General features: G+C 33.1%; 3 protein-coding genes and 1 pseudogene across 3 annotated transcripts; 2 read left to right on the plus strand and 2 right to left on the minus strand.

Annotated features, from left to right (window-relative positions):
- Nucleotides 1-7,544: 7,544 nt before the first annotated feature.
- LOC132178486 (uncharacterized) lies at nucleotides 7,545-10,347 on the minus strand. The gene is made up of 2 exons (XM_059590914.2): nucleotides 10,296-10,347; nucleotides 7,545-9,704 (listed from the first exon to the last, which is right to left on the minus strand). Exon 2 carries the CDS (start codon nucleotides 9,698-9,700, stop codon nucleotides 7,667-7,669), a length of 2,034 nt encoding a protein of 677 aa, XP_059446897.2. The 5' UTR covers nucleotides 9,701-9,704; nucleotides 10,296-10,347; the 3' UTR covers nucleotides 7,545-7,666.
- A 3,381-nt stretch (nucleotides 10,348-13,728) lies between these two features.
- LOC132179214 (uncharacterized) lies at nucleotides 13,729-14,357 on the minus strand. Its single transcript, XM_088515965.1, is given in 2 exon segments — nucleotides 13,729-13,820; nucleotides 13,822-14,357. Coding segments are annotated over 2 exon segments (531 nt in total). The 5' UTR covers nucleotides 14,317-14,357; the 3' UTR covers nucleotides 13,729-13,784.
- Nucleotides 14,358-17,071: 2,714 nt separating this feature from the next.
- On the plus strand, nucleotides 17,072-18,539 carry LOC132180028 (flavonoid 3',5'-methyltransferase-like; annotated as a pseudogene).
- Nucleotides 18,540-20,073: 1,534 nt separating this feature from the next.
- Nucleotides 20,074-25,364, plus strand: MAP65-8 (microtubule-associated protein 65-8). Its single transcript, XM_059591701.2, has 11 exons — nucleotides 20,074-20,581; nucleotides 20,699-20,902; nucleotides 21,399-21,653; nucleotides 21,756-21,968; nucleotides 22,289-22,444; nucleotides 22,520-22,679; nucleotides 22,775-22,926; nucleotides 23,021-23,108; nucleotides 23,450-23,523; nucleotides 24,535-24,609; nucleotides 24,816-25,364. The coding sequence occupies exons 1-11, from the start codon at nucleotides 20,486-20,488 to the stop codon at nucleotides 25,137-25,139; spliced, it is 1,797 nt and encodes a 598-aa protein (XP_059447684.1). The 5' UTR covers nucleotides 20,074-20,485; the 3' UTR covers nucleotides 25,140-25,364.
- Nucleotides 25,365-25,597: the final 233 nt, after the last annotated feature.

A 25,597-nucleotide genomic window follows, 5' to 3' on the forward strand; every position in this document is an offset into this window, starting at 1 on the left:
ATTTCTAATACAATAAATAGAATAGAGTAGCTTCTAACCTACCGTAATTGCCATGTCATGATCTTTGTCTTTTTTCAACTAGTTCCCAAGGTTTATTTCATCAATCTTCTCTAGATCTGAAAACAGATTTTATAAATTATAAGTTGATAAAAAAATTTTATGACCAACCAAAAAAAATTACTATTACCTTCTTTAAATTCCTCGTGATTCACCCTCTCCGTCACCCAATTGCAGCTTCTGATTACACTAACATCAAATTTGCCATCACTAAAACCCCACCTTCCCACCTCCAAGCAGCTTGCTGGAAGCTCAACCTTCGCTTTAGGTCGTAGCTTAGACCACTCTTTCTAGGAGTAATTGTACAATTGAACGACTAACCTTAATGTGAGCTCCTCCTGATATTTAATGAAACAATGAAAAAGTAAGAGAACTTATTAATCTTCACACAAACAGAAAATTATTTTAAACAAGAAAGATACCGGTGTGGGCCAAATCGGTAATGGGAAGGGTATGTTGCAGAATGCTTCCAAATTGAATAACAGTTGATTAAATCTAGTAATGTAAAAAATTGTCATTAAATTATAGTCAATTCATTATAATTTACTTTAAATGGTTTCAAATTAAAAATAATTACCTCACATCAGCATCAGAGAGGTCCCGCTTTTTGAAATTCTTGCCGTCCTGCTTTTTGAGTTTTTTGCCGTAGCCGTCCTGCTTTTCGAGTTTCTTGCCGTAGTGTACTCCCACTGCATTTATTGAAAAGTTGACATGGCTTGACGGTTGTGATAAGAACCAGTAAAGACCACATTTATTTGGAAAATTGTGTTCCTCGTGGGTTTAAGGAAATACTGATAAATGAAGATGGTCGTTGGCCATTAAGTTTAGAATTATCTCCAAAAGTTGAGGATCAGAAACTGGTAGTTGCGACTGCAAAAGAATTTTTTGCCATGTTCTCTCTCTAAATAATAAAATGCAAAAGAATTTTTAATTGCAAAAGAACCTGGGTCCCCTAAATAATAAAATGCGATGTTATATATCAGTTCAATAACTAACATAATTTTTTTTTTAATCACCAAGTGTTAGAATAAACTTGTAAGGAAATTGTAATAAATTACTATTAAAATATTAAAAAAATGATAGAAATTTCTTCCAAGCTGGTTTGAGAAATCGAGATCTTGAGATATTAAATCTTGAGATCTCGAGATCTCAAGAACTTCTAGAAATTATGCGGAAAAGCCCTATATCATCAATCAAGATACCTTTCAAACTAACTTACATAGAATTTCTCATATATATATATATATATATATATATATATATATATGAGAAATTGAAAATAATCAAAATATTTGAAATGCTTACCTGCTCTCTGAGTATTGCACCGAGAGCCTATTGTATTTGACGGGTACTGGATTAAAATTGAAAATAAGTTAAATCATTCAAATTGACTAAAATATATATCTCATGCTAAATCATAGATTACCTATAACCTGTTCCACTATTTTTTTCCCCCTTCCATATTTCAATTATAAAACACTTTAGCTCCTCTTTTGTAATGCGTTCGAACAAAACTAATGAAAAACAGAAAAAAAACAAAAAAACAAAACAAAAAAACAAAAAAACAAAACAAAACAAAACAAAACAAAACAATGAGAATAATTATTAGTGTAGTACTAACTCTGTGAACATCAAAACTAAATATTGATATTGATTTAAACCTGTTTTCCACTTGACCGGTACTTCCATATTTGGTGGGCAGTAGAATGATTGATGGTCTATTAATGGCATAATTACTAGAACATCCATCATCTCCGTCACCCTCTTTGTAGTTCTCGAGAAAGCTCCATATTATCAATCAAGATGCCTGTCAACCCAACTGGCATAGAATTTCTCATATATATATCATGCTCCATGATATGGATGTCAGGCAAATCTTGACACTTCTTTGGATTTGGCCAACCTTTTAATCGTAGAATTCTTGTACGGTTCGCAAGAAAGTCTACAGGCGAATTTAACTCTCGAGTTACATGCATATATTTCCAACCAAATGTTGTTGATATTGGATACGCATGGTATGTCTACCTCACCGTATCAACATCCAATTTGATCTCCGAATGTTCCTCCTCAAATCTCTTATGTTCATCCGCTGATTTCTTTGCATCTTGTATTAACTCAATGACGTACTTTGCATCTATCACAAAGCACATATCCTTGTACCCTTCCGCAAAGCATATTTTCAGGCTTTTCATTATCCCTATCGCTTCAATAGCTAGACTGCTATTAGTACTTGTCCTCTCACAACTTAACCTAAGTCCTATTGGAAGGCCATCCCCATCTCTAGTAATTATACCGAATCTAGCCAAATCGTCATTAGGCTTGATGGACGCATCACTATGGGTGGAAAAACTTATTTGATTTGGTAGAGTTGTATGCTATTATTTTAGGGACTGTATTTATCGGAAAGAAATCTAATTAATTTTCGATGTAAAAGATTAAATCAATAGTGTTGTGTTTTGAAAGTTAAATTTTATATGTAAAAGATTAAATCAATAGTGTTGTGTTTTGAAGTTATTTACCCTCGATTGATGTACTGTCAAACCGTATGCATTTTTTTTTACTAGTGAATCCTTGTCTGGTGAAGTACTTTGACACAAAACAATTTATACCCCTTTCTATCTACAAAATATGGAAGTACTTGGTAAATAAAATATAACAAAACATTAGGAACTTAAAAAATATTTAATTTTACCTGGAACATCGATTCTTCTGAATCTGCTAACTTACTGTACTTGGATCCCCTAAATAATAAAATGCTACGTTATATATCAGTTCAATAACTAACATAATTTTTTTTTTTTAATCACCAAGTGTTAGAATAAACTTGTTAGGAAATTGTAATAAATTACTATTAAAATATTAAAAAAAAATGATAGAAATTTTTTCCAAGCTGGTTTGAGAAATCGAGATCATAAGATATTGGGATATTAAATCTTGAGATCTCGAGATCTCAAAAACTTCTAGAAATTACACGGAAAAGCCCTATATCAGAAATCAAGACGCCTTTCAAACTAACTTATATATATATATATATATATATATATATATATATATATATATATATATATATATATATCGTATGCTTCGTGATATGGACGTCTTACAAATCTTGATACTTTTTTGGATTTGGCTAACCATTTAATTTTAGATTTCTTGCATTGTTTGCAAGAAAGTTTGCAGCCGAATTTGACTTACGAGGCACAAATTTATATTTCTAACTCGATGTTATCAATATTGCATGCGCAAGGGATGTGTACTTCACCATATCAGTATCTAATCTGATTTTCAGATGTTCCTCTACAAATCTTTTTTGATCTTGTACCAACTCAGCGATGGACTTTGCAGCCATCACAAAGTACATATCGTTGTACCTTTCTGCCAACCATATTTAGTTTTCTAAAAAATTAAAGTTTAGTTTCCAAAACTAGTGAAATTGTAATAAATGACTATTAAAGTATTCAAAAGCATTTTTGGATCTCTAAAAATTAATGTTTGGTTTCCAAAATTAGTGAAATTGTAATAAATGACTTTTAAAATATTAAAAAGCATATTTGGATTTCTAAAAAATTAATGTTTAGTTTCCAAAATTAGTGAAATTGTAATAAATGACTATTAAAATATTAAAAAGCATATTTGGATTTCTAAAAATTAATGTTTGGTTTCCAAAATTAGTGAAATAGTAATAAATGACTTTTAAAATATTAAAAAGCATATTTGGATTTCTAAAAAAATAATGTTTGGTTTCCAAAAAGTGAGATTGTAATAAATGACTTTTAAAATATTAAAAAACATATTTTGATTTCTAAAAATTAATGTTTGGTTTCCAAAATTAGTGAAATTATAATAAATGACTATTAAAATATTAAAAAGTATATTTGGATTTCTAAAAAATTAATGTTTAGTTTCCAAAATTAGTGAGATTGTAAGAATTGACTTTTAAAATATTAAAAAACATATTTGGATTTCTAAAAAATTAATGTTTGGTTTCCAAAATTAGTAAATTGTAATAAATGACTTTTAAAATATTAAAAAGCATATTTGGATTTCTAAAAAATTAATATTTGGTTTCCAAAATTAGTGAAATTGTAATAAATGACTTTTAAAATATTAAAAAGCATATTTGGATTTCTAAAAAATTAATGTTTGGTTTCCAAAATTAGTGAAATTGTAATAAATGACTTTTAAAATATTAAAAAAACATATTTGGATTTCTAAAAATCAATGTTTGGTTTCCAAAATTAGTGAAATTGTAATAAATGACTTTTAAAATATTAAAAAGCATATTTTGATTTCTAAAAAATTAATATTTGGTTTCCAAAATTAGTGAAATTGTAATAAATGACTTTTAAAATATTAAAAAGCATATTTGGATTTCTTAAAATTAATGTTTGGTTTCCAAAATTAGTGAAATTGTAATAAATGACTTTTAAAATAGTAAAAAGCATATTTGGATTTCTAAAAATTAATGTTTGGTTTCCAAAATTAGTGAAATTGTAATAAATGACTTTTTAAATATTAAAAAGCATATTTGGATTTCTAAAAATTAATGTTTGGTTTCCAAAATTAGTGAAATTGTAATAAATGACTTTTAAAATATTAAAAAGCATATTTGGATTTCTTAAAATTAATGTTTGGTGTCCAAAATTAGTGAAATTGTAATAAATGACTTTTAAAATATTAGAAAGCATATTTGGATTTCTAAAAAGTTAATGTTTGGTTTCCAAAATTAGTGAAATTGTAATAAATGACTTTTAAAATATTAAAAAGCATATTTGGATTTCTTAAAATTAATGTTTGGTGTCCAAAATTAGTGAAATTGTAATAAATGACTTTTAAAATATTAAAAAGCATATTTGGATTTCTAAAAAATTAATGTTTGGTTTCCAAAATTAGTGAAATTGTAAGAAATGACTTTTAAAATATTAAAAAGCATATTTGGATATCTAAAAATTAATGTTTGGTTTCCAACATTAGTGAAATTATAATAAACGACTATTAAAATATTAACAATATATATATATATATATATATATATATATATATATATATATATATATGAGAGATGACACTTGTCACTTATTAGAGTAGGTTGAAGAAAATTTTCTTCAAATAGGGTTTACTAATCGCTAATCGCTAACCGCCTTTTTATATAATATATATTTTTTAATTATAATTATAATAATATTTGTATTTATAACATAATCACTTAATCATTAAATCACAATATGAGTATGAATATATTATCACTATAATTTATATGATTATATCACTTGATCAATTGATCATAAAATTATTTGATTATATAATAACAAATTATACATATATAATATGACATAAGTAATAAGTCAGTTATAAACTTATAAGTTCATATATGTTATAAATTATAATTATACATTATACATATATGCAATTATGTATATTGAATAATATAAATGTATAAAATCAATACTTAATCATATGATTCAATGACAATTCAAATACTTTATTCAATTTAATCATATTACTAATGTACAATGATAATGTGATTCGTATAATATCAAATTAAGTAATTGATATTGGATTCATTAAACAATATGTTACTTATAACCACAATTGAAGTATTAATATATTATCATTCTAATTTAAAATCATATAATAACAAATTATACATATATAATACGGCATAAGTCATAAGTATATAAATTCATACTAATACAACAATTAAGTACCTAAAGACTTAGTTATAATGTATGTTATAAACTTATAAGTCTATATATGCTATAAATTATAATATATATCACATGATCAATTGATCATTAAATCATATGATTATCAATTATCAAATTAAGTGATTGACATTTGATTGAATAATGTGTTACTTATAACCACAATTGAAGTTTTTTTATTTATTTTATTTATTTTTTTATATGTTGTGCTAAATTTTTTTTTTTTTATATGTTTTTTTTTAAAAAAAAAAAAAAAAAAAAGTTAACCGATTATGATTTAATATTTAAGGATTTTTTTTTTATAGTACAAGTCAATTTGTGGGTCAATGGGCTCTTTTTTGCAAAAAAAGACGCAGATGCCATAAGGCAAATCAATGAATGAAAACATAATTAAATATTACTTCTCTGCTTATGAAATTTGGAAACTGTCAGCTGCTGCATAACCTAAATTGCTAACATTAGTATAAGCTGCAGACTAGCTTCTATGAATCCAAGGCCATATAATGGATGTGCTTGGTGTTGAGAGTGAGTCTTGAGACTATTAATATCTGATTGTGAACTTCCACTGGTGTAATGCGTTATGCTTCCCGTTGAGAATGGCAATTACAGAGGACTATTTTGCATAAGTTTTGCCGCTATCATTTTACATTACTGATTCTTCCCAGTGTTGATACACTTCGTTTTCACACTTCATTTCGGTTGATATACAGAGACTATTTTGCAAAAGTTTTTCAACGAAGGAAAAGCAGAATATGATGACAAAGAAAAAACAGAGGAAAAGCAGAGGTCGATAAAGAAAAAGCAGAGTATGACAAAGAAAAGACGGAGGTCAACAAAGCGTATGACAAATATATCGCGTCTTTACGTAGCACTGAGTACTCCTCAATGTCCGGTTGGAGCACTGGGCAGGTAGAATTCGACCAAACCATTCTTATCTAGCACATTACGACTGATCTCTGCAATCACTCAGATGGTGGGAAAAACTTGGTTGCCAAAGAATCGAGCAAGAACCTGTCCAACTACATGTTGTATCTTTCAGTCATATGTCCTTTCATGTTGCCAATTGGGATTGGGATGATAAGGTTTCGAGACACTTGTGAGGAGGCCAAGGAATTAACCAAGACAAAGTTGGCAAAATTTTGTTTCAAGTGTACATGTACTGAAGTTGTACCAACTAAGGTGAAAGGGGACCTATTGAGGATGAAGCCTGGTTTCTAGCTCTTGAAATCGATTACCCAAGTGAATGAAAAGGTGAGGATGATGATCAATCTTTTGCTTAAGAGGATTCGTACTTGTCTGGTGAGCTGTATTTTCAAGCAAAAAATGTCGAGAACCAGGAACAGCTTTCAGATGATCCTAGAGGGCTATCAGCATTATTTTTAAGCTCACATTTTAGTTTTTTTTTTTTTTTTATTTGCTTCTTGCTATATTATATGATGATCAGTCATTTTTGAAAAATTTGGCAGGCTATTGGATTTGAAATTGTTGTTGTCCTCCAAAATGGATGTCCCATAAGGCTATTTTTCATAAGAATAAAACCTACCCATGAATATTGGAGTGATTTAAAACATGTTTAAAGAGTTCATTGTGAGGCGCTTTTAAAAAGTAGCTTTCTAATTGTATTTTTGCTGAAAAATAGTTAGCTAGTTCATCAGAAATGTTCTTTAAATTATGAACTAAGAAAAAAACAGGACGTAAAAATCAAATGATAAATGGTCAGACAAAACTTTATTTCCTTCAATATTTTTATGTAGTCCACTCAAATGAGAATAAATGCACGTAAACAATGATGGTTATGACTTATGCGAGACTAAACCATTAACAATACAAACTATTACCTGCTCACACTAACGTACCCATAATACCTTAGGATGAAGGTTTATCATAAAGAAAATAACAAAAACTTAATCACGCACCACAAGTTTCAAGTAATCTTCACTGCATATCTTCGATTCCATCACAACCATTGGACTCAAGGTCCCGTTGCTCTCCAAGAAATTTATAAAACTTGACTCTGTTGCTATTATTTCTGTTAAGTCACCCTTAACCGAGAAATAGTCTTCATGCGTCCGTGTGGCTCGATCGTGGTGATTCCAATGAACAAACTTTGGCATCACATACCCATTCCTTTCGTACTTTTCACGCATTCTCTCATAAATCTCTACCCAACCGCTAAAACAATTACCCCAATGATCAAAAACGAAAATCCTTTCAATCATATTCTCCTTACTCAATTTCAAATCTATTGCAGTTTCCAAAATTTTATCCAACAACTGTACGAGCTTCGGGCATTTACCCATTGGTAGAGAACTCAAAAAACTTATCCTTGATCCAAGATCATCTCCGTCAATGTTCACAAACGCAGGATTGTTACTGTATGTCAAGACCTTTCCCCTCCATGGGCTTGCACAGAGTTCAGATGTCATCAGTGGAAATGCTAGGCAAAATCTTTCCGTACAATCAATTCCCCTGCGAAATAGGGCAGTATCAACTACTGAAATGCAGTTTACAAACTTTCCTTTGCTAAAGTAGGTATCAATCATTCTTTTCCATTGCAGGTCAGCAACTTCATGACCACTATCACAACCTAAGAGCCTTAGTATCTCATGAGGGTACAACCCTTTGGTACTTGTTTTTGGCACTTTTTGCAGGTGCTGCAAAATCCCATCGCGATCGTGTTTATAAAACAATCTCTTGTAAGTTTTCATGGCATTAGATGCAATCCGATCATACTGAAGCAGGTTCCACTGACGGGCACTCATGTAAATTTCTGGCAAGCCTAGGGCTCTGCGCAGAGGGACCAAGACTTCTTTCTGTAATCGATTTCGGATCCTGTAAGCATAATGGACCTCATCAAGCTCTCTGTATTCAGGACAAGAATCATATGGAAAAAGCTTCCTCGCAACACTCTCACAAAATAAAGTTGATCGATCATAAGATGAGTCAAGAGAAGGGCACCATTTTGAAGCCATGCTGATTTTTGTCATCTGCCCAGAAATCAAGTACTCGAGGTCAGCCTTAAGTAGCTTTGCAAAAAGATTGGCAATCTGGATGTGTAAGTAACGGTATTTTGGATCATGGTTGTACCTCTCAATGGCCTTCTTTGCCATCATAATTCTTTTCTCATTTCTCGAATGTGTGACGCTCCTTTCCTGCACTACTTTAGGCTTCATTATCTCTGCCACCAATCTCTTTTGTAGCTTTCTCGTCCTCATCTGTATTTCCTCATAATTCATTTTCTTCAGCCTAATTCTATGGAGTAGCTGTCTTTGCACTATCATCTTTGCTTTCTGTCGCTCCTTCATAACCTTATCCCTCCTCATAATTTGGATGTGCCGAACTTGTAGCCCATTGAGAATCCGGTAGAGAATTTCCAGCAAGTCTTTTAAACACCCAAATTTGGAAAATGCCCCCACGTTGTATGCTAATGTTTCAGAGTGGTATCGGTGGAGCCATATAGCTGCTGTGTAGAAATCCTCTCTGCTTCGTTTACTAAAAAGACCGGTCCTCCTCAAGAGGCAAATGAGTTTGAGAGTGGTTTGGGGACAGTGACTCCAGGACAACTCCAAGTGGTGTTGCAGAAAAGGTGTTGAACTTTCTTTCCTGCAGAGAGTGTAAAGGCTTTGCTTATATATAAACCTTTCACAAAACAATTGAAACTGCTTGCTCGGTTTGCGGTCCCAATCCCTCCAGTTCTTGATTCTATCACGGACAGGGTCTTGAGTATAATCTGGATATGAATTCGCAGTAAATGTGGAAGGAGGGACTTCTGGAGGACCAAGTAGCCGAAATGGAGAAAGGCCTAATTCTTCCGAGCGCCGCCCCATTGATGGGTCACAACAAATATATCTTAAACCAGTATTCCAACCGGCTGTAGAAGCTCCAGTCCGACTCCTTCTAATGGAGAAGCGAAAGAGTTGAAATCCAAGGCCACTCATATTACTACACCACAAAGACCCGGTGTAAGTTTTAAAGAATTGAATACGAAGGAGGAGGAAAATGCTAGTCTATAAAACGTATATATGAACAATTCCAACGATGGCAAAATTCTAATGATCGCATGAACACTCAAACCAACAAATTCTCAACCTTTTTTATATGTCAATCAGCTACAGCCTACACCTCATAAACATCTGAGAGACAGAGAATCCTGCTTGAACAGCTTAGGTAATGAATTGAGAATCAGAACATCTTGCAACCACTTAATCAAATACCAGCAAAGAAATTTATACGCTTAAATCAGAACTAAGGGAAAATATCATATAACTGGTGGCCAATTTCAAAAATTTTATTCTCCTAGACTTCCCACAATTTTTTTATTTATTTATTTTTTATAACTTTAGCAACAAAAGTTCGGATCTTTCTTGTTGTGGTCTAAAAAGGGATTAGCAACCAAAGCAGAAACGCTTAACATATCTCGAAACATCAGCAAACAAACTGATGTCCCAAACAAATTTGAAACCAATGAAAAGAAAAGTAACGACAATACAATACAAAAAGTTGATGTTATATGAAGAAAAGAAGAAATTTTACCAGGCAATTCTCGCAGCAAACCAATAGAGTGAGGCTCTACCGTGGTAAAGAAAAAGTGGACAGTTCGGAGTCCGGAGGGAAATCTCCGGTCGGCTGGAGAGAGACAACCGCCAAGTGAGCCAGTGAGGGACACGTTTAGGTTATTTTTTTTATTTTTTATTTTTATTTTTTTAACATGTCTGCACAAGAGAGGAGGAGATTTGAACTAGTTACCTCCGCTTCATTAGGCGTGGTCCAGCCGATTAATTAATTTAGGTTTATATATATATTTTTTTCCCCCAATAATTAAATCATATCACAAATGGTACATAACTTACAAAAAAATATCAACTTAGTACTTCTGTTAGGTTCCATCACACATGCTATCACATAAAATGTCATGTGTCCTAACAAATAAAAAAATAAATTAAAATAATATTTGAAAAATTATGGGGTGGGTCTGCCAACCCATATATATATATATTAATATATATATATATTTTTGGGCTTAGTTTTTTAATTATTTTTATTTTTAGGACATGTGACATTTTTTATATGACGACACGTGGTATTTTGTTAATTTGGGCTAACGGAACCTATTAGAGGCACTAAGTTGATCTTTTCGCGTAAGTCAAGTACCCTTTGTGATGAGATTTGAACGACATGTAGGAAAAAATAAAAATGTGCAAACTTAGGTACTAAGAGGGTAATTAACCCATTAATTTAATAAGTGTTCTTTTTCTTTTTAATTGTTTTTTTTTTTTTTTTTTTGTCAAATGGTAAGTTGTTCAGAGGCTTCACGTGGATTTCTTTTTGTTTAAGGGTGCATTTAGAATTACGATTTTGTATGAATAATTTACAGTTCTAAAAGAAATTGTAAAACGCAAAGCGTTTGGCATTGTGATTTAAAAAACGCATAATCTAAAATTGGAAGAAGAAAAAAATTCACAATTTCTATAAGCAGGCTAGGAGGTGCTTATTTAAAAGTGCGCGAATTTAAAGCAAAATCACGATTTCGCATAACAAATATTTGGCGTAATAATTACCAAATTTTGAAGCGGAAATGAAAAATATTTCAAAAATACCCACATACCTCTCTTCTTTAATTATTATATATCTGTTTGAAATTTGTCTCAAGAAAAAAACAAAACAAAAAGGCATATAGAAACAAGTAATATGGCAAGATACCATTGCTTATGTAAAAAACTCAAAGTTAATTAATTATAAGTCATACTTTTGTTTGCAAATGTGTTAAAATAGAGGCTTATAAACAATGTTAGTTATTTTATTATTATAAACAAATATCCTTATTGGTAATTTGTCAATGAAATCGTAATTATATGCTAATATTATCCGAAACATTCAATAATAGAAAAGAAGTAATTTTTAGTTTTTAACATGTTTTACTCGACGCATGTGCAAATTTGAAAATGCATTTAAAAAAAAAAAATTAAAATCGCAATCTCAAACAAACTTTTAATATTATGTGACACTCTTAACCGTGTAATGCTTACATCTTGCGTGAACGGTAAAGATCTATGTGAAAAAATAATAATAATTAAAAAAAAAAAAACATAAAAACCTGAGTTGGAACATACAATCCAGTTTATAATTAATTAGTCCTTTTAAAAATGTAAGAAGTAAATTGAAATCGTAAAAAAAAAAATCAGTTAGGATGAAATTTCCCTTACGAAAATTTTAAGACCCATGTGATTTTTTATTTTTTTTTTTTGGGTACATATAAGTATAAAGTCCACCTTACTACAATTTTGTCCTTTTATTTTAATATTAAGAAACTAAAGAATGTGTTATTTTATAGTTGATCGAAAATGTTTTTTTGATAGACCAAGTTTTACAGGGTTTGCCAAACAAACAAAAATACTAGAACATTTTAGTTTAGCATCACACAAATTTAAACATTAAGGCCTCGTTTGATTTGTAGAATATGTATTCCGTTTGAAAAAAAAAAAAAAAAAAAAAAGAAAAGAAAAAAGAAGTTATTATTGAGAATATAGAAGGTTGAAATGAAATAATTATTCATATTTTTTAATTTTGTAGCAACGCATATTTCATAATTGTAATTAAATTAAAATTACTAAAAAGTCCATAATATTTCTAATTTTTTCAAAACTTAAATAAAAAATAAAAAAATAAAAAACAGTTGAATGTGTGGGTGCACTAAGTGGTGACACCCGAGGCCTGACAATCACAAATTTAAGCCCATACAAAGAACACCTTGAGGTAGGGCTCACAAAATAGTTATGCCAACCCGAACACGCCAATTTTTATTAAATGGATCATAAAGGGTAACTCATTTATGACACGAACCCGTTTAACATAAACCCTAACCCTAAAACTACGTGTCCGGTTCACGGGTTATTAGTTAAATTGTCAACCCAAAATTAAGTTAAACTTAAAATTGACTTGTATAATTTATTTATAAAATTTTTAACTTATAAATAAATTGTATAAGTTAAACATATGGCTTGTTTCACTCGAGTACCATTTTTTTAGTGTCCACCAGGATTGCTTTTATAGTTTACATCTTTTACAACTATGGATTATCTACCATTTATCATAAGAACAAAGATCAAATCATCTCAATTCATCAACTTGGGCGGAGTAAATAGGACCAATTAATACCTCTGTTTGTTATTTGGAACATAAAATTGGAATTCAACATTCTCCTCCCTTCTGGGATGTCATGTTCGATGTACAATCTCTCGTTTCCTTCCGGTAAGCTAATTCTGTAATTCATAGCCTTAATATTTGATTCAAAGGCAGCTTCCAATTGATTCATCATCACTCTCAATTGTTTGCATGTAACTGCCAAAGAATTTTCGAATTGATGGAGGGCAATTTTGTACTTTTATTCGAAACCCAACTCGATCGATCTTTATGTGAACACTTTCATTATTTTCATACCCTTGGCTGCTTGTAAATATTACAAGATTTCGCTCTCTGGGGTTTAATTGGTTGCTTTAAAAAAATTTATTTTTTTAATTTTATGTGATGAATTGGTGCACATCCCAAGAAAACAATTACATATCATCACTTCTAGTCACACAAATTGGCGTAACCTTTAATCTCTTCATTTTAAAGTGAAATAAAGAGCATTTATTTTATAGTCTAGATTTTATTTTGTTTTATAGCACAAAATAGAACTAAAACCCAATTTATCTATTTTAATTAATAAATTTTAAATAATTACTTATATTGTTTAATTTTTTTCTTTTTTTAATATACTATTCTTTCTCTATCTTTCTTTATTTTTATTCTAAGCATCGTATTTTTTCGACCATAAGCCATAACTATATAACATACAATGTTCTAACAGAACATCAACATAACATTAAAAACAAAAAACAAAAAACCCAAAGCCAAAACCAAAACCATAGTAGGAACCCAAGCGATAGCTTGAAACCCCTTCCCCATTCTCATATGTAGACATGTAAAAGAAAAAAACTAAAACAACCTTAATTAATTAGATAACCATGGCAGTAATTTATCTCAAATAAAACCCTCGGTTAAAGTAGGCTTCTTCTTTTTTACCTTCTTTCTCATCATCGTCGCCACCACCATTCTTGGCCTCCTCTCCAATCTCCAAACCCTGTAATCCTTGCACACAAGTTCTCCCACCCTCTCTCACATCCACTCCCACCACCACCACCTCATCCCCTCTCTCCTTCGCGTTAGCCTCGCCACCGACCACCACGTCATCGCCACCTACCCCCGGAACTCCGCTTCCCTTCTCCGTGGCAAAGGGCCAAGGATCGTCGTGCTCCGTCGACGCTCCGACCAACGCGTCTGAGGCCCCCTTGGCGGTGGGCCACGGGTCCTGGACGCACTCGCCTTCGGTTTCTTCGTCATCCGAGGCGGTGAAGATGGAGGCGCCGCGTGACTTCACGGCCGTGGCGGCCTTGAGGAATGCTTCCTTGATGGAGTCCGGCGGAAGGGCGCAGTCCTCGAGGCCGGCGTCTTCGAGGCGCGGAGGTAGGATCTGGTGAAGCAGTCCGACTTTTCCTTCCTTGGAGTTTTCCATGGGTGACGCTTCAGATTGAAAAACCCTAGTCCTAATTCTAGAAGTAGCCTAGTAGGGGTGGGCGACCCGGGGCGGGTTTGGAGGGTTTTTTTATACCCAACCCGCACCTAGCGGGTATTTTAAATTCCACCCGAGACCCGGCTGTAATGAACAGTATCCGCCGGGTCTCGGATTGTGCGGGGCGGGGCGAGGCGGGTTTTCTGTGTCTTTCTTCTGCAAAAGTGAGAGCAACCCCTTCGAGAATCAATCATTCTCCAGAGAGAAGTAGATAAAAGAAAAAGGCAAAAGCAAGAAAAGGAAGAAAATAACGAGTAACATAAAAGCATCCAACTCCTTCTAAAGGGTACAGGTTAGACGCTTTTAACCATCTACAAGCAGATTTGTATACAATCGTAAGGTCAAATCATTCCCCCATCAAATTGAAATAAGCTTGTTCAAAACAAAGCACATCTTCAGAGAAAGAGAATGAAGGAGATTGAGAGAGAGAGGAACCTGGAACGGTCAGCCGTGGAGCACTGGAGGTGGAGCCGTGGTTCGTGGAGGCTGGAGAATGAGGCGCCGCCAGGTTGAGTGAAGAAACAGCGTGACTGCGTTAGGAAAGAAAGACTGAAAGAGAGATACTGTGTGAGGAACGAAATTAAGAATCAAGGATTTTAAAGTTTTTTTTTTTGGGTACACAGGGCAGGGCAGGGCGGGTACCCGGGGTATTTTAAAATCTATTGCCTGCGGTTCGACCTGCCCCTTCTGGATATCAAAACAAAACTCGCAATTTTATTGAGAAAAACCTGGGCAGTGCAGATGGTCGGGGCGGGATGGATTTGGGCGAGTTTTGCCCACCCAAGACTAGAAGCACAAAAATAGCGATTAGCGAGGCGGTTAAACGACACCGTCTTATTTCCCACCGAAGGATCCAGAAATTTTGGCCAGATTGTTTCGGGATCGCTGTAAAAGGCGTTTGGAAAATTTAAAATTCTACTGTATTCAAAATTCTAATTAAGAGATTTAAAACAATACTTAATTAAATTAAATCTACATTTACATATTTTCTATATTTTGAAAAACTAATCGACGTTTCTTGATAGTTGTTGATTTTAAGAAGACAGAAAATTAATTTGATTGTTTCAATGACCCAAAAAACAATAATTTCTATCTATATTGTAAGAAATGGGTAGTTGATGGCATCATTCAAAACCAGCAGTTTTACTTCTATGATGGGAAGACAACTCAGTATTTCATTAATGGAACTCGACCTATATTTAAATTGATAGAAAGTTTTTCCAAGACGTACATATTACCATGATATTTCATATTTTAAACAACATGGCAATATATATACCATTAAATTCGTCAAATTTAATCGGTATATGAAGTTAACCCTCAAACCAAACCTTGGCATCAAATTCTGGTTATATAATAAAGTCATATGCACTTGCAAAAAAATGTAGTAACGTAGGCTCTTCTTACTCTTCGCTTATTGAAGCAACACAAATGGAAACTTTTTCAGCCAAGAGAATTGCACAGGAGGAGAAGACCATCCTCAAAAGCTCAGCCCTTCAAAAGGTTAGTTTCCCTGCTACATTCCTTAAATTATTATAAACTAAACCAATCTTAGAATCGAAGCCATTCGATTTATTATTATTTTGGTGTTATTTTTCCATGTTACCGAAGACAGAATTCACTAATTCAATCTCAAGACTACATGTGTAAGTATGAACATCCTGGAAAAACATTTCCTGCCTAAGCCACTTGCCTAGAAATTACAAGAAAAATTGCTATTGTTGGCTTCTTTATTTTTTTTTTTCTTAGACTGTTGAATTTAAATACGCCACGTAAATTTTTTTTTTTTTTTTTTTTTTTTTCGCTTTCTTTCTAGTTTACCATCTTATTCACAATTGAGGAAGTTGTCGTCTTCTTAACGGGAAACTTAGATATATGGCTGTTACCCTAGACTAATGTACAAACTTTGATCTTCCCGTAATCTTGGAAATCAAGTGTATTAGCAAATTAAAGTTTATGAAAAACAGTTGGAGAAAATCCTATCGCTTTTTTTTTTTCGATTCGCAGGTCATGATCCATCCATCAACAAATATTCCAAACGACCCATTAGGAGCTAGTATTCAATATTGGTGAACAATTTTTTTTTCCTAATTGTGTTGAAGAAATTTCCTTCAACTAAATGTATTAAGAAAAATGCTTATTTTCCTTTTCTATTGCTTCTCTCATCCTCTCACTTTTTAAAATCATTATTAGCTTTGTGGGATCATATGAGTCCTACACATGGACCTCACAAATTCATTGGTGATTTTGAAAAGTGAGAGAATGGGAGAAGAATGATGAGAAAATGTGTAGCACTTCTTATATATTAAACTAATATGTGTCTAAAATATGAGTTTTACATGTATTTTTAATAGAGAATGTGATTTTTACATACATGTGAGAAACACATAAATTAAGAGAAAACTGTCCTAACTTTGATTTGAGGTATTCTACTTTCCTTCACATAGTCCAAATAAATATATTTTGTTGTTTCATTTTTTAAGGGCATCCAAAAATATATTATTCCACGTTGTCCCTAAACTATATCTTAGAAGAGGGACTTATCTAATTGCTTTAACGTGAACACTCAAATTAAGCATTAATTTTCTCAAGAATTAAAAAAATAAAAATAAAAATTGAGCATTAATGTATATTTGCTACGGGTCATTACTATAGTTATTACTTATGAAATATTGTGTTCACATAATGTGGCAGGAGCATGATGAATGTGGCCGTAGATGAAGGTCTACTCCTCTCCATGCTTCTAAAGATCATGAATGCGAAGAAGACATTAGAGCTTGGAGTATTTACTGGTTACTCTCTTCTTTGTACTGCTCTAGCACTATCGGCTGATGCCATGGCACTTCTCTTGCATATTAAATATATAGCATTTAATGGGTACACGAAATGGCCTTGCTAGAAAGAGTTCTTCCTAAAAAAGAGAGAGCATTTGATGCTAGGGGCTAGATAAGATTGTTAAGGTTTGCAATTTTGCAGATAATAGTAGTTGATCCAAATAGGGAAGCATATGAGGTTGGATTGTCATTTATTCAGAAGGCTGGAGTGGAGCAAAAGATTAAGTTCATCGAGTCAGATGTCTCATCAATTCTAAATGATCTAATTGCCGATGTAAGTTTATGTGGTAATGCATGATGCATGTAGTGGTGTTTTAATTTGACAAACTCTCACATAAGACTGAGAGAAGCCATTCACTGATTCAATCTCAAGTTATTACTATTTTATGTTCTATGACTATAATCCATCAAAGGTCTACTACAATAGTTTGATAGATAAAGTGACTCTTTAGTCTAAGGAGTAATGCTACATGACAAGATCTATTAGACATCGGATCAACTGTTGTTTAATTAAACACATATCCAATGGTTATTACACTTTGTTACATATACTTTGTAAGATATTTGTGGGATGTTTATGTGGTATGTATCATTACTCTTTTTTTTCCTTTTAATTAATAGAAAAAACTTTACTAAGAATACAAATTTGTTAGATGTTAGTAGTATAAACTTATACTTCTTGTGGGATATGGATTGATTGGTATTTGAAAATAAATAATGCTAGAAACTATATTTTCACTATTTGACGTGGCAATGTCAATCAACTCTTGGATTTGCCCCCCCTCCCCCCTCCCCCTTCCCAAAAAAAAAATTAAAGGTAATCCAAAAGTTAATTGGCGTTGTCACAATCCAATGTATGATTTCTAGCATTACTTTGAACTTTAAAGAGTAATTTAACCTATATTGATAAATCAACAAACTAAACACTGCTAACATCTGCCAAGTTTGTATTATTTGTTAAGTTTTTTCTATTCATGAAAGGAAAAAGAAAGGGTAAACTTACAAAATTTTCAAATATTTAACCTCAATTTCCAAAAAAATGCAAGGCAAAGAAGGAGTATTTGATTTTGCATTTATGGATGCTAATAAAGAAGACTACATCAAATATCCTGAGCAACTTTTGAACCTGGTTAAGATTGGTGGAATAATTGCATACGATAATACCTTATGGTGTGGATGGCAGCCGTCGAAAACAATGTGCCAGACAAAGAGATAAGGAAAGGCAAAAAATATTTCATAGAGTTGAAGAGCTTTCTAGCAAATGATCCTCGTATCGAATCAACCCTTAATTCAATTCCCGATGGCCTCACCCTTTGCAGGCGCCTCTATTAGGGAAATTAGCAAATTTGAAATCCTCCTTACATTAGTAAGGTAGTGAGAAATAATTGCATAGAATAAATAATGAGTTTGAATAATCCCATATATATATATTTTCTAATTGTGAATAATCTCACATATGGTTATCACACTACGAATGTTCGATCAATAATTAAGGAGGTCAGTTTATGAGCATGCTACAATATTTTGCTGCTTGGTTTTAGAAGCAAAATGCACACCCAAATCCGTTGTTGATTGGATAGACTATTTTATCCTGAGGAGCTAATGATTTAGTAGAATGGGGCTAATAATTTTATCATATTTGTTTAATCATATAGTCAAATATGATTATAATTTGTTAATGTCAAGAGTTTTGTTACTGATTATAAATGCTATGATTTTGATTTTGATTTTTGAATTTTTTTTTTTATTTTGATTTTTGATTTTTTTTTTTTTTTTTTTGGGCATGACACTTTGAATTTCAAAAAAAAAAAAAAAAACCCCTATAGAGAGTGTAAAATCATTGTGGAGTAGAAAGCGTAGTTCCCAAATTAAGTCTGTTTGGCAATGCTTTTTATCCAAGCTTTTTGCTTTTTATAAAAATAAAAATATTAACAAATAGCTCAAAACACAAATCAAATCACTAATAAAATATAAGAATATATTTACACTTAAAAAAAAAAAAAAATTAAAATTTTAAAAAATTGCCGAACGAACTCTTACAGCAGCTTTAAAAGGTGGGTTCATATTGAAAAAGGAAAATGCTTGGCTACTATAATTTTTATTTGGATGAGACTCAAAATTGAGGGACCCCATTGATCGTTAGACTTTATTCTTGGATTACAATCGTCGTTTGCATAGTGTAAAACCAAAGCCCACAACCACTAGATCTAACTTTTCCTTTTCTCTCGACAGAGTTCCATCTTTATGTCACCAATAGGACAGTCACACTCTTGGTATCCAATTCTCTCTCTCTCTCCCCAATAGTATGGCCAAATTTCTTTCGGCACTGCTCAGTATTTGTAAAATAGTATATTGGGAAGATGGTCAAGGAGGTGTAGTGTTTTGTTGAAAATGATGAACAGTGTTAAGTCCTAAACCACGTAATAATGATGCCTAATGAAACCGATCTCAAAACTAATATCGATAAATCAGCAAACTTTTTTTTCTACCTATATGGAAAGAAGGTTTTCACCTATCAATTTGTCGGGGTTATATTGAGTAATTTATGTGCATCACTAGGTAAACAAGGTGTAGTGCTTAATTTGTTGAGAATGATAAGAGTATTTAAGTCCTTAATCACGTCAGGATGATGCCAAATCAAACCGACAAACCGTCAAAACTAAAAACAATAAATCAGTAAACCTTTTTTCTACCTAGAAATTAAGAAAGAAGTGTGTCACCTATCAATTTTGTCGGCTTATCAACTTTTACATTTATTGCTAATCTAAAACAACGACAGTAAATCACATCCAATCAAAACATATTTAAGTGAAAAATCTTACAATCAATGATCTTGTTGGGCACATCGCATCGCATGGTCCAGATTCTCAGTGGCCCATCCTTGAGTGTAATATATATTAACTGCAAAAAAGCATGAATTGAGCTGTCTACATTCTGGGCATAGATTGCTTAGGAATCAAGTTCTGCTAAAGTATGATAATAGAAACATCAACGAAAGAGACTAAAAATGAAAGAAGAGAGACCTTTTCTCTCACATTTTTTCAAATTCAAATAATAGGAGAGGGAAAGACAACCTGGAGGATTAAAAGAAGTGACTGATTCTTGAACCCAAAGCCTCAACACTACCTACCACTGTCACCCTTGTCTTTTAAGCAAAAACTCACACCCAAAGCTCCCACCCCACCATCATTCTTTCTCCACTTTCCCTCAACCTAAGTGAATTATCAATGAACTTCCAGCATCAGTAGTTTAGAGTATCTGAGCTCCACCCATATCAAATGGAGTATCAGGTAGGTTCATTCCAGACGCCAGTTAGAATGAGAAGCTCTGCATTGCTAGAAACTTCGTGTGGATATTTACTTCAGGAATTGCAGGCAATAACTCCTTGTTTTTATTTTTTTATTTTAATTTTTTAAAATCTTTTATTTGTATACAAAGTAATGGCTATGAATGTTTCTCATCCCGTGTTCTTTTATAATTAACCTGAACAGATGATATGGAATGAAGTTGGAGAAGATCAATTCGAACGAGAGAAGGTTATGCTAGATTTAGAACAGGAGTGTCTAGAAGTTTACAGGAAAAAAGTCGATAGCGCAAATGTATCAAGAGCTCGCCTGCACCAGGAGTTGGCAGAAGCCGAGGCTGAATTTACCCATCTTCTTCTGTCCCTTGGTGAACGATCTCTCCCTGGACGGGTACTGCACTTGTCAAACCCTTCGCAGTTATAAGCTACTGTAAACACACGTATCATAGCATGCATATAATATAGAATTCAAGTACGCATGTGAAAACAAGTCAGCATTTAAGCTCAATTCTGTAATCCTTCAGCCATGTAACTTTTGGAGAGAAGCTATGCAAATTAGTAAATACATTTAAGAAACAACTAGCAGGCTTCTAATTAAAAAGTCTCACATAATTCAGAAAGAATTCAGAATTTCATTGAATTAGTCACGGTGGGCGATTGGCCACAAGTTTCCTTGCCATCTTAAGGAAAGACCCAATAAGATGGGGTGATCATTTTGTCATGGCTGACTTCCAGCCAGGGATATGCTTCTTTAGGTGAGCCTATCAATTTGTGACTATTATGATGAGAGTGGTATATTCATATACTAAGAAGCTACTGCTCTTGATACAAGCAACTCTCAATTCACATAGACTCACGTGGACTGACACTAAATCTTGTCTAAACAGCCAGAAAAAATGACTGGAACACTGAAAGAGCAGCTAGACTCAATCACCCCAGCTTTGCGGGAGATGCGGTTGAGGAAAGACGATAGGATGAAAAAATTCCGATCTGTCCAAGGACAGATTCAGAAAATTTCTGCAGAAATAGCAGGTCAACCAGAGTACAATGATTCATCAATGGCCATAGTGAACGAGAATGATCTTTCATTAAAGAAACTCGAAGAGTATCAGGTTGACCTACAAAGACTCCATAATGAGAAGGTACCTAAAGAGTAGTTAAGAAATTGTTTTGTGGACAATGATCACATCATTCTTTAGATCGATTAGTTTCCAATTATTTTTACTCTTTTATTTACTTTGAAGAATGAAAGGCTCCAAAGAGTGGAAAAATACATAGACAAAGTCCACAACTTGTCTGCAATACTGGGGATGGATTCCTCGATGATCATCACCAAGGTTCACCCCAGCCTAAACGAATTGTCTGGAATGTCAAAAAATATAAGTGACAGTATTTTGGCTAAACTCAATAGCACAGTGGAGTCTCTGGAGGAAGAAAAGCAAAAGCGGCTTGAGAAGGTAATACTTACCTATGCTGTTGTGCTAGTATTTATTTGAGCATAAATTATCTACAGGAGCTGCCACCTGCCTTGCAGCAAAACATAGTTATTTAGAAACCACATCTCAGTAAGTAGTCAGATATGTACAGAATGACATGCAACTGGAAACATTATGATGAACAGACATTATTCACGGCGAATTTACATAAATTCAACATCAGTGGTGCTAAGCTCCTTCTGCTTGAACCATTTGTTTCCTTTTCTATACATATATTTTTTAATTTTAAGTTGCGGTGTGCTGATAGATAAAGTTTCAGCATGATTCAAATTTTTTTGCAGATATGCCAGCTTGGTAAAGCATTGACAAACTTGTGGAATCTTATGGACACACCCTCCAGTGATCGTCAATTGTTTTCTCATGTTACTGATTTATTATCAGTCTCATCTGAAGAAGTATCGGATCCAGGGACCCTTACTCCAATCATAATCCAGCAGGTCAGTATAAAATGTTTATGACACGAAAAAGTACCAGAAACAATTAGACATAATAATATTGCAAATTGTTTCAAGGCTGAAGCTGAAGTCAAGAGACTGGATCAGCTGAAAGCAAGCAAGATGAAAGAGCTATTCCTCAAGAAACAGAACGAGCTGGAGGAGATATGCAATAAATCACACATGGAGATTCCTTCGCAATCAGAGATGGACAATATAATAAACCTCTTAAACTCTGGTGTGATTCAAAAACATGTATTTGTTTTCTAGATCTGTTGTGTTGTTCTTGCTTGAAATTAAAGTATCCCACAAACTGACTTGAATGTACAAAAGGGGAGATTGACCATGCCGATCTCCTCATGAGCATGGATGAACAGATAACAAGGGCAAAAGAAGAAGCTTCTAGCAGAAAGGCTATAATGGAGAAGGTGGAAAGATGGATGATGGCACGTGATGAGGAGCGCTGGTTGGAAGAATATAACAGGGTAATTGTTATCATATACATTGGTTTATCTGATTAGTTGCCTCCAACCTTCTACCATGTCGATTACACGTTCCTTAATCCCGGTATGCTTTCAGGATGAGAATCGATACTCAGTCAGCAGAGGTGCTCACAAGAACCTGAGACGTGCAGAACGTGCCAGAATAACAGCCAACAAAATCCCAGGTGATATTAAGAAGGGCTTATTTATGTTATATTATCATATCCAATGGGAAGCAGTTAGTTTTCGAAGGACTGAATGCATTGACCTAACCATCTCAAAAATTTTAAAAGGGTGCATAGCTAAATTATGCAGATATTGCTGAAACAATGTTCTATGCAATAAGTAGATGAGGTAAATTAGAAAATATCAATGAACTAAAAGTAGAAATCTATACCTTTTGGACAGGCTATGAAACTTTACCTTGAATCCGAAAGATTATAGGTTATTACATGAAATTCAAATCATATGGCAGTTCTGAAAAATGTATTTGACTGTATTTTTTTCAACAATGGCTCAACTGCAGCTTTGGTAGATTTGCTATTAGCAAAGTCTAAGAGCTGGGAAGAAGAAAGAAAGAAAGTTTTCTTGTATGATGAGGTAGATATTCTCTTGCTTGTGCTATATTCTGATAAGATATTCTTTCCTATGATTGCATGACATTAGCATGTATATGGGGCTGAAAATATAAATAAGAATCATCATTTTCAATTTTATTGAAACCACAGAGCAGAGATCTTCAGCTATAGTACAATTAATAATCAATTAGAAGTTCAGGAATGGTAAATACTTCGAATCAAATAGAAATCCAACATAATTAGAAAGATTCAGAGGCTCTATTATAATATGATTTTTCCATCCACATTAAAGCGGACTTACATTTTTTGGAGATTTTCTCTGGGTGACCCTGAACTTTTTTTCCATCTTCCAGTCAATAGCGCACCCCATTTCTCTAGATGCCTATACAACCATGCTCAAACATGCTCATTGTTTTCATTCTAACTATAGACTGAATTAATACATTCCTATTTTGGCCTTCATATCTACAAATCAATCTTGTAAATCATTGCTCCATATATGGTACCCCAGATGCAAATAGAAAACACCAACAACCAACATTTATTTCGACTTATATAAAAGAAAAACAAACAAACCACGTTTTTCTTCCCTTCATGCTATCTCCAATACTGATTACATAACTAACAGTGACGAGTGCTTAATACAAACTAAAATTAACCAATAAAAAAAAGAGGCTTTTCGAGATCAAGGAAAAGATGCAATCTTGCCGCTTCAAAGATAAATAATTGTCCATCATAAATTTCACTTGTTATACAGAAATTTCAAACTGCAAACTCTTTTTAAAAGTAAACTAAATGAAGTTTGTCAAGAAACATAACAAATTTAAGTCATACCGAAAACCTTAAAAAGAATTTGAGTATAGAATTCATCAAATCAGTGGAATCTAACTCCTGGGTCCTTTTAGTGTCTGACCCTTTGAAATTCCCCAAATGTCACAATTTTTGGTGTCCATTTGGTATTATGCATCTCTACAGACTCAATTGGTAAGTAACTTAAACTATTACATTGAAAATGACATCTTCTGCTTTCTAGGTACCCCTCCTGGCTATGTTGGAAGAGTATAACATGTCAAGGCTGGAAAAGGAGGAGGAGAAGCTAAGACAAAGGGTTAGTGTAATGTGACAATGCAATAGCAAGTTCATGTTTTTGTTCATTTTGCTAATTGTATTCATATATTCTAACAAGCATACATTACATTCTTCTTTCTCTAGTGAAATTCTCCTGCTAAACATTATAAAGACAAGCATGTTACTGACATTTCACAATAACCAGTATATCCTTACCTACTCTCTTATATGGTCACTTTGACATAGGAAAAGAAGAAGGTACAGAGCCAAGTAATAGTTGAGCAAGAAAATTTGTTTACAACCAGGCCAGGTACCAGCAACAGGCGTCCTTCAAACAGGAGCTTGAATGGAGGACTTAGCAATGCTATGCCTTTAAACAGAAGGCTTTCTCTGGGTATTCAACACTTGGGATCAAATAGCATTAATTCGGCAACACAAGGCATATCCTTCATAAAGGAAGGAGGGAAGGCACAAGGTGAAAAGATGTTTGCTCGACTGAGCCTAGGTTCTCATCTCAGAGATGAAACAGCTTCAGTGGTGTCAACATTTTCAGGCCCAGTATCTCCTTGAATTTTGAATCAAACGGCTGATCTTCATGCATGATGAGGCAGAAGAGATTTGACAAAGTTTCTTGTCTGGACAAATATAATAAATCCTGAATACAGATAAATTCAGGTTTTCACTTCGGATAGAAATAGCTACATATTATGTATTTCTGCATTAGTTGCCCTGTCTAGGACCTCAAGAGATCCAATGGCAAATGAAATAAAATTTTGGATTGTTTTCTCACTCTCACAGATGTACATTTTGCAGTTAGATGTATCAAATAAAATTGGTGTTATTTCTAAAGCTATGTCAACTTCTAAATCCCTTAATAGAGAAGACAATCTATCAACTAAAATGGTATATCCATCTCATTTTGTTTTCTTGGCCTTAAGCAGTCCCCCCATTTGAAAAACTCCTGAAATATCAAGACACAACAAATACATTCATAATTCACATGCTCAACTTCTGCATCCACATGGTCG

The sequence above is a fragment of the Corylus avellana genome, chromosome 4 (assembly GCF_965113065.1).
Source record: "Corylus avellana chromosome 4, dhCorAvel1.hap1.2, whole genome shotgun sequence".
Classification (NCBI taxonomy): domain Eukaryota; kingdom Viridiplantae; phylum Streptophyta; class Magnoliopsida; order Fagales; family Betulaceae; genus Corylus; species Corylus avellana.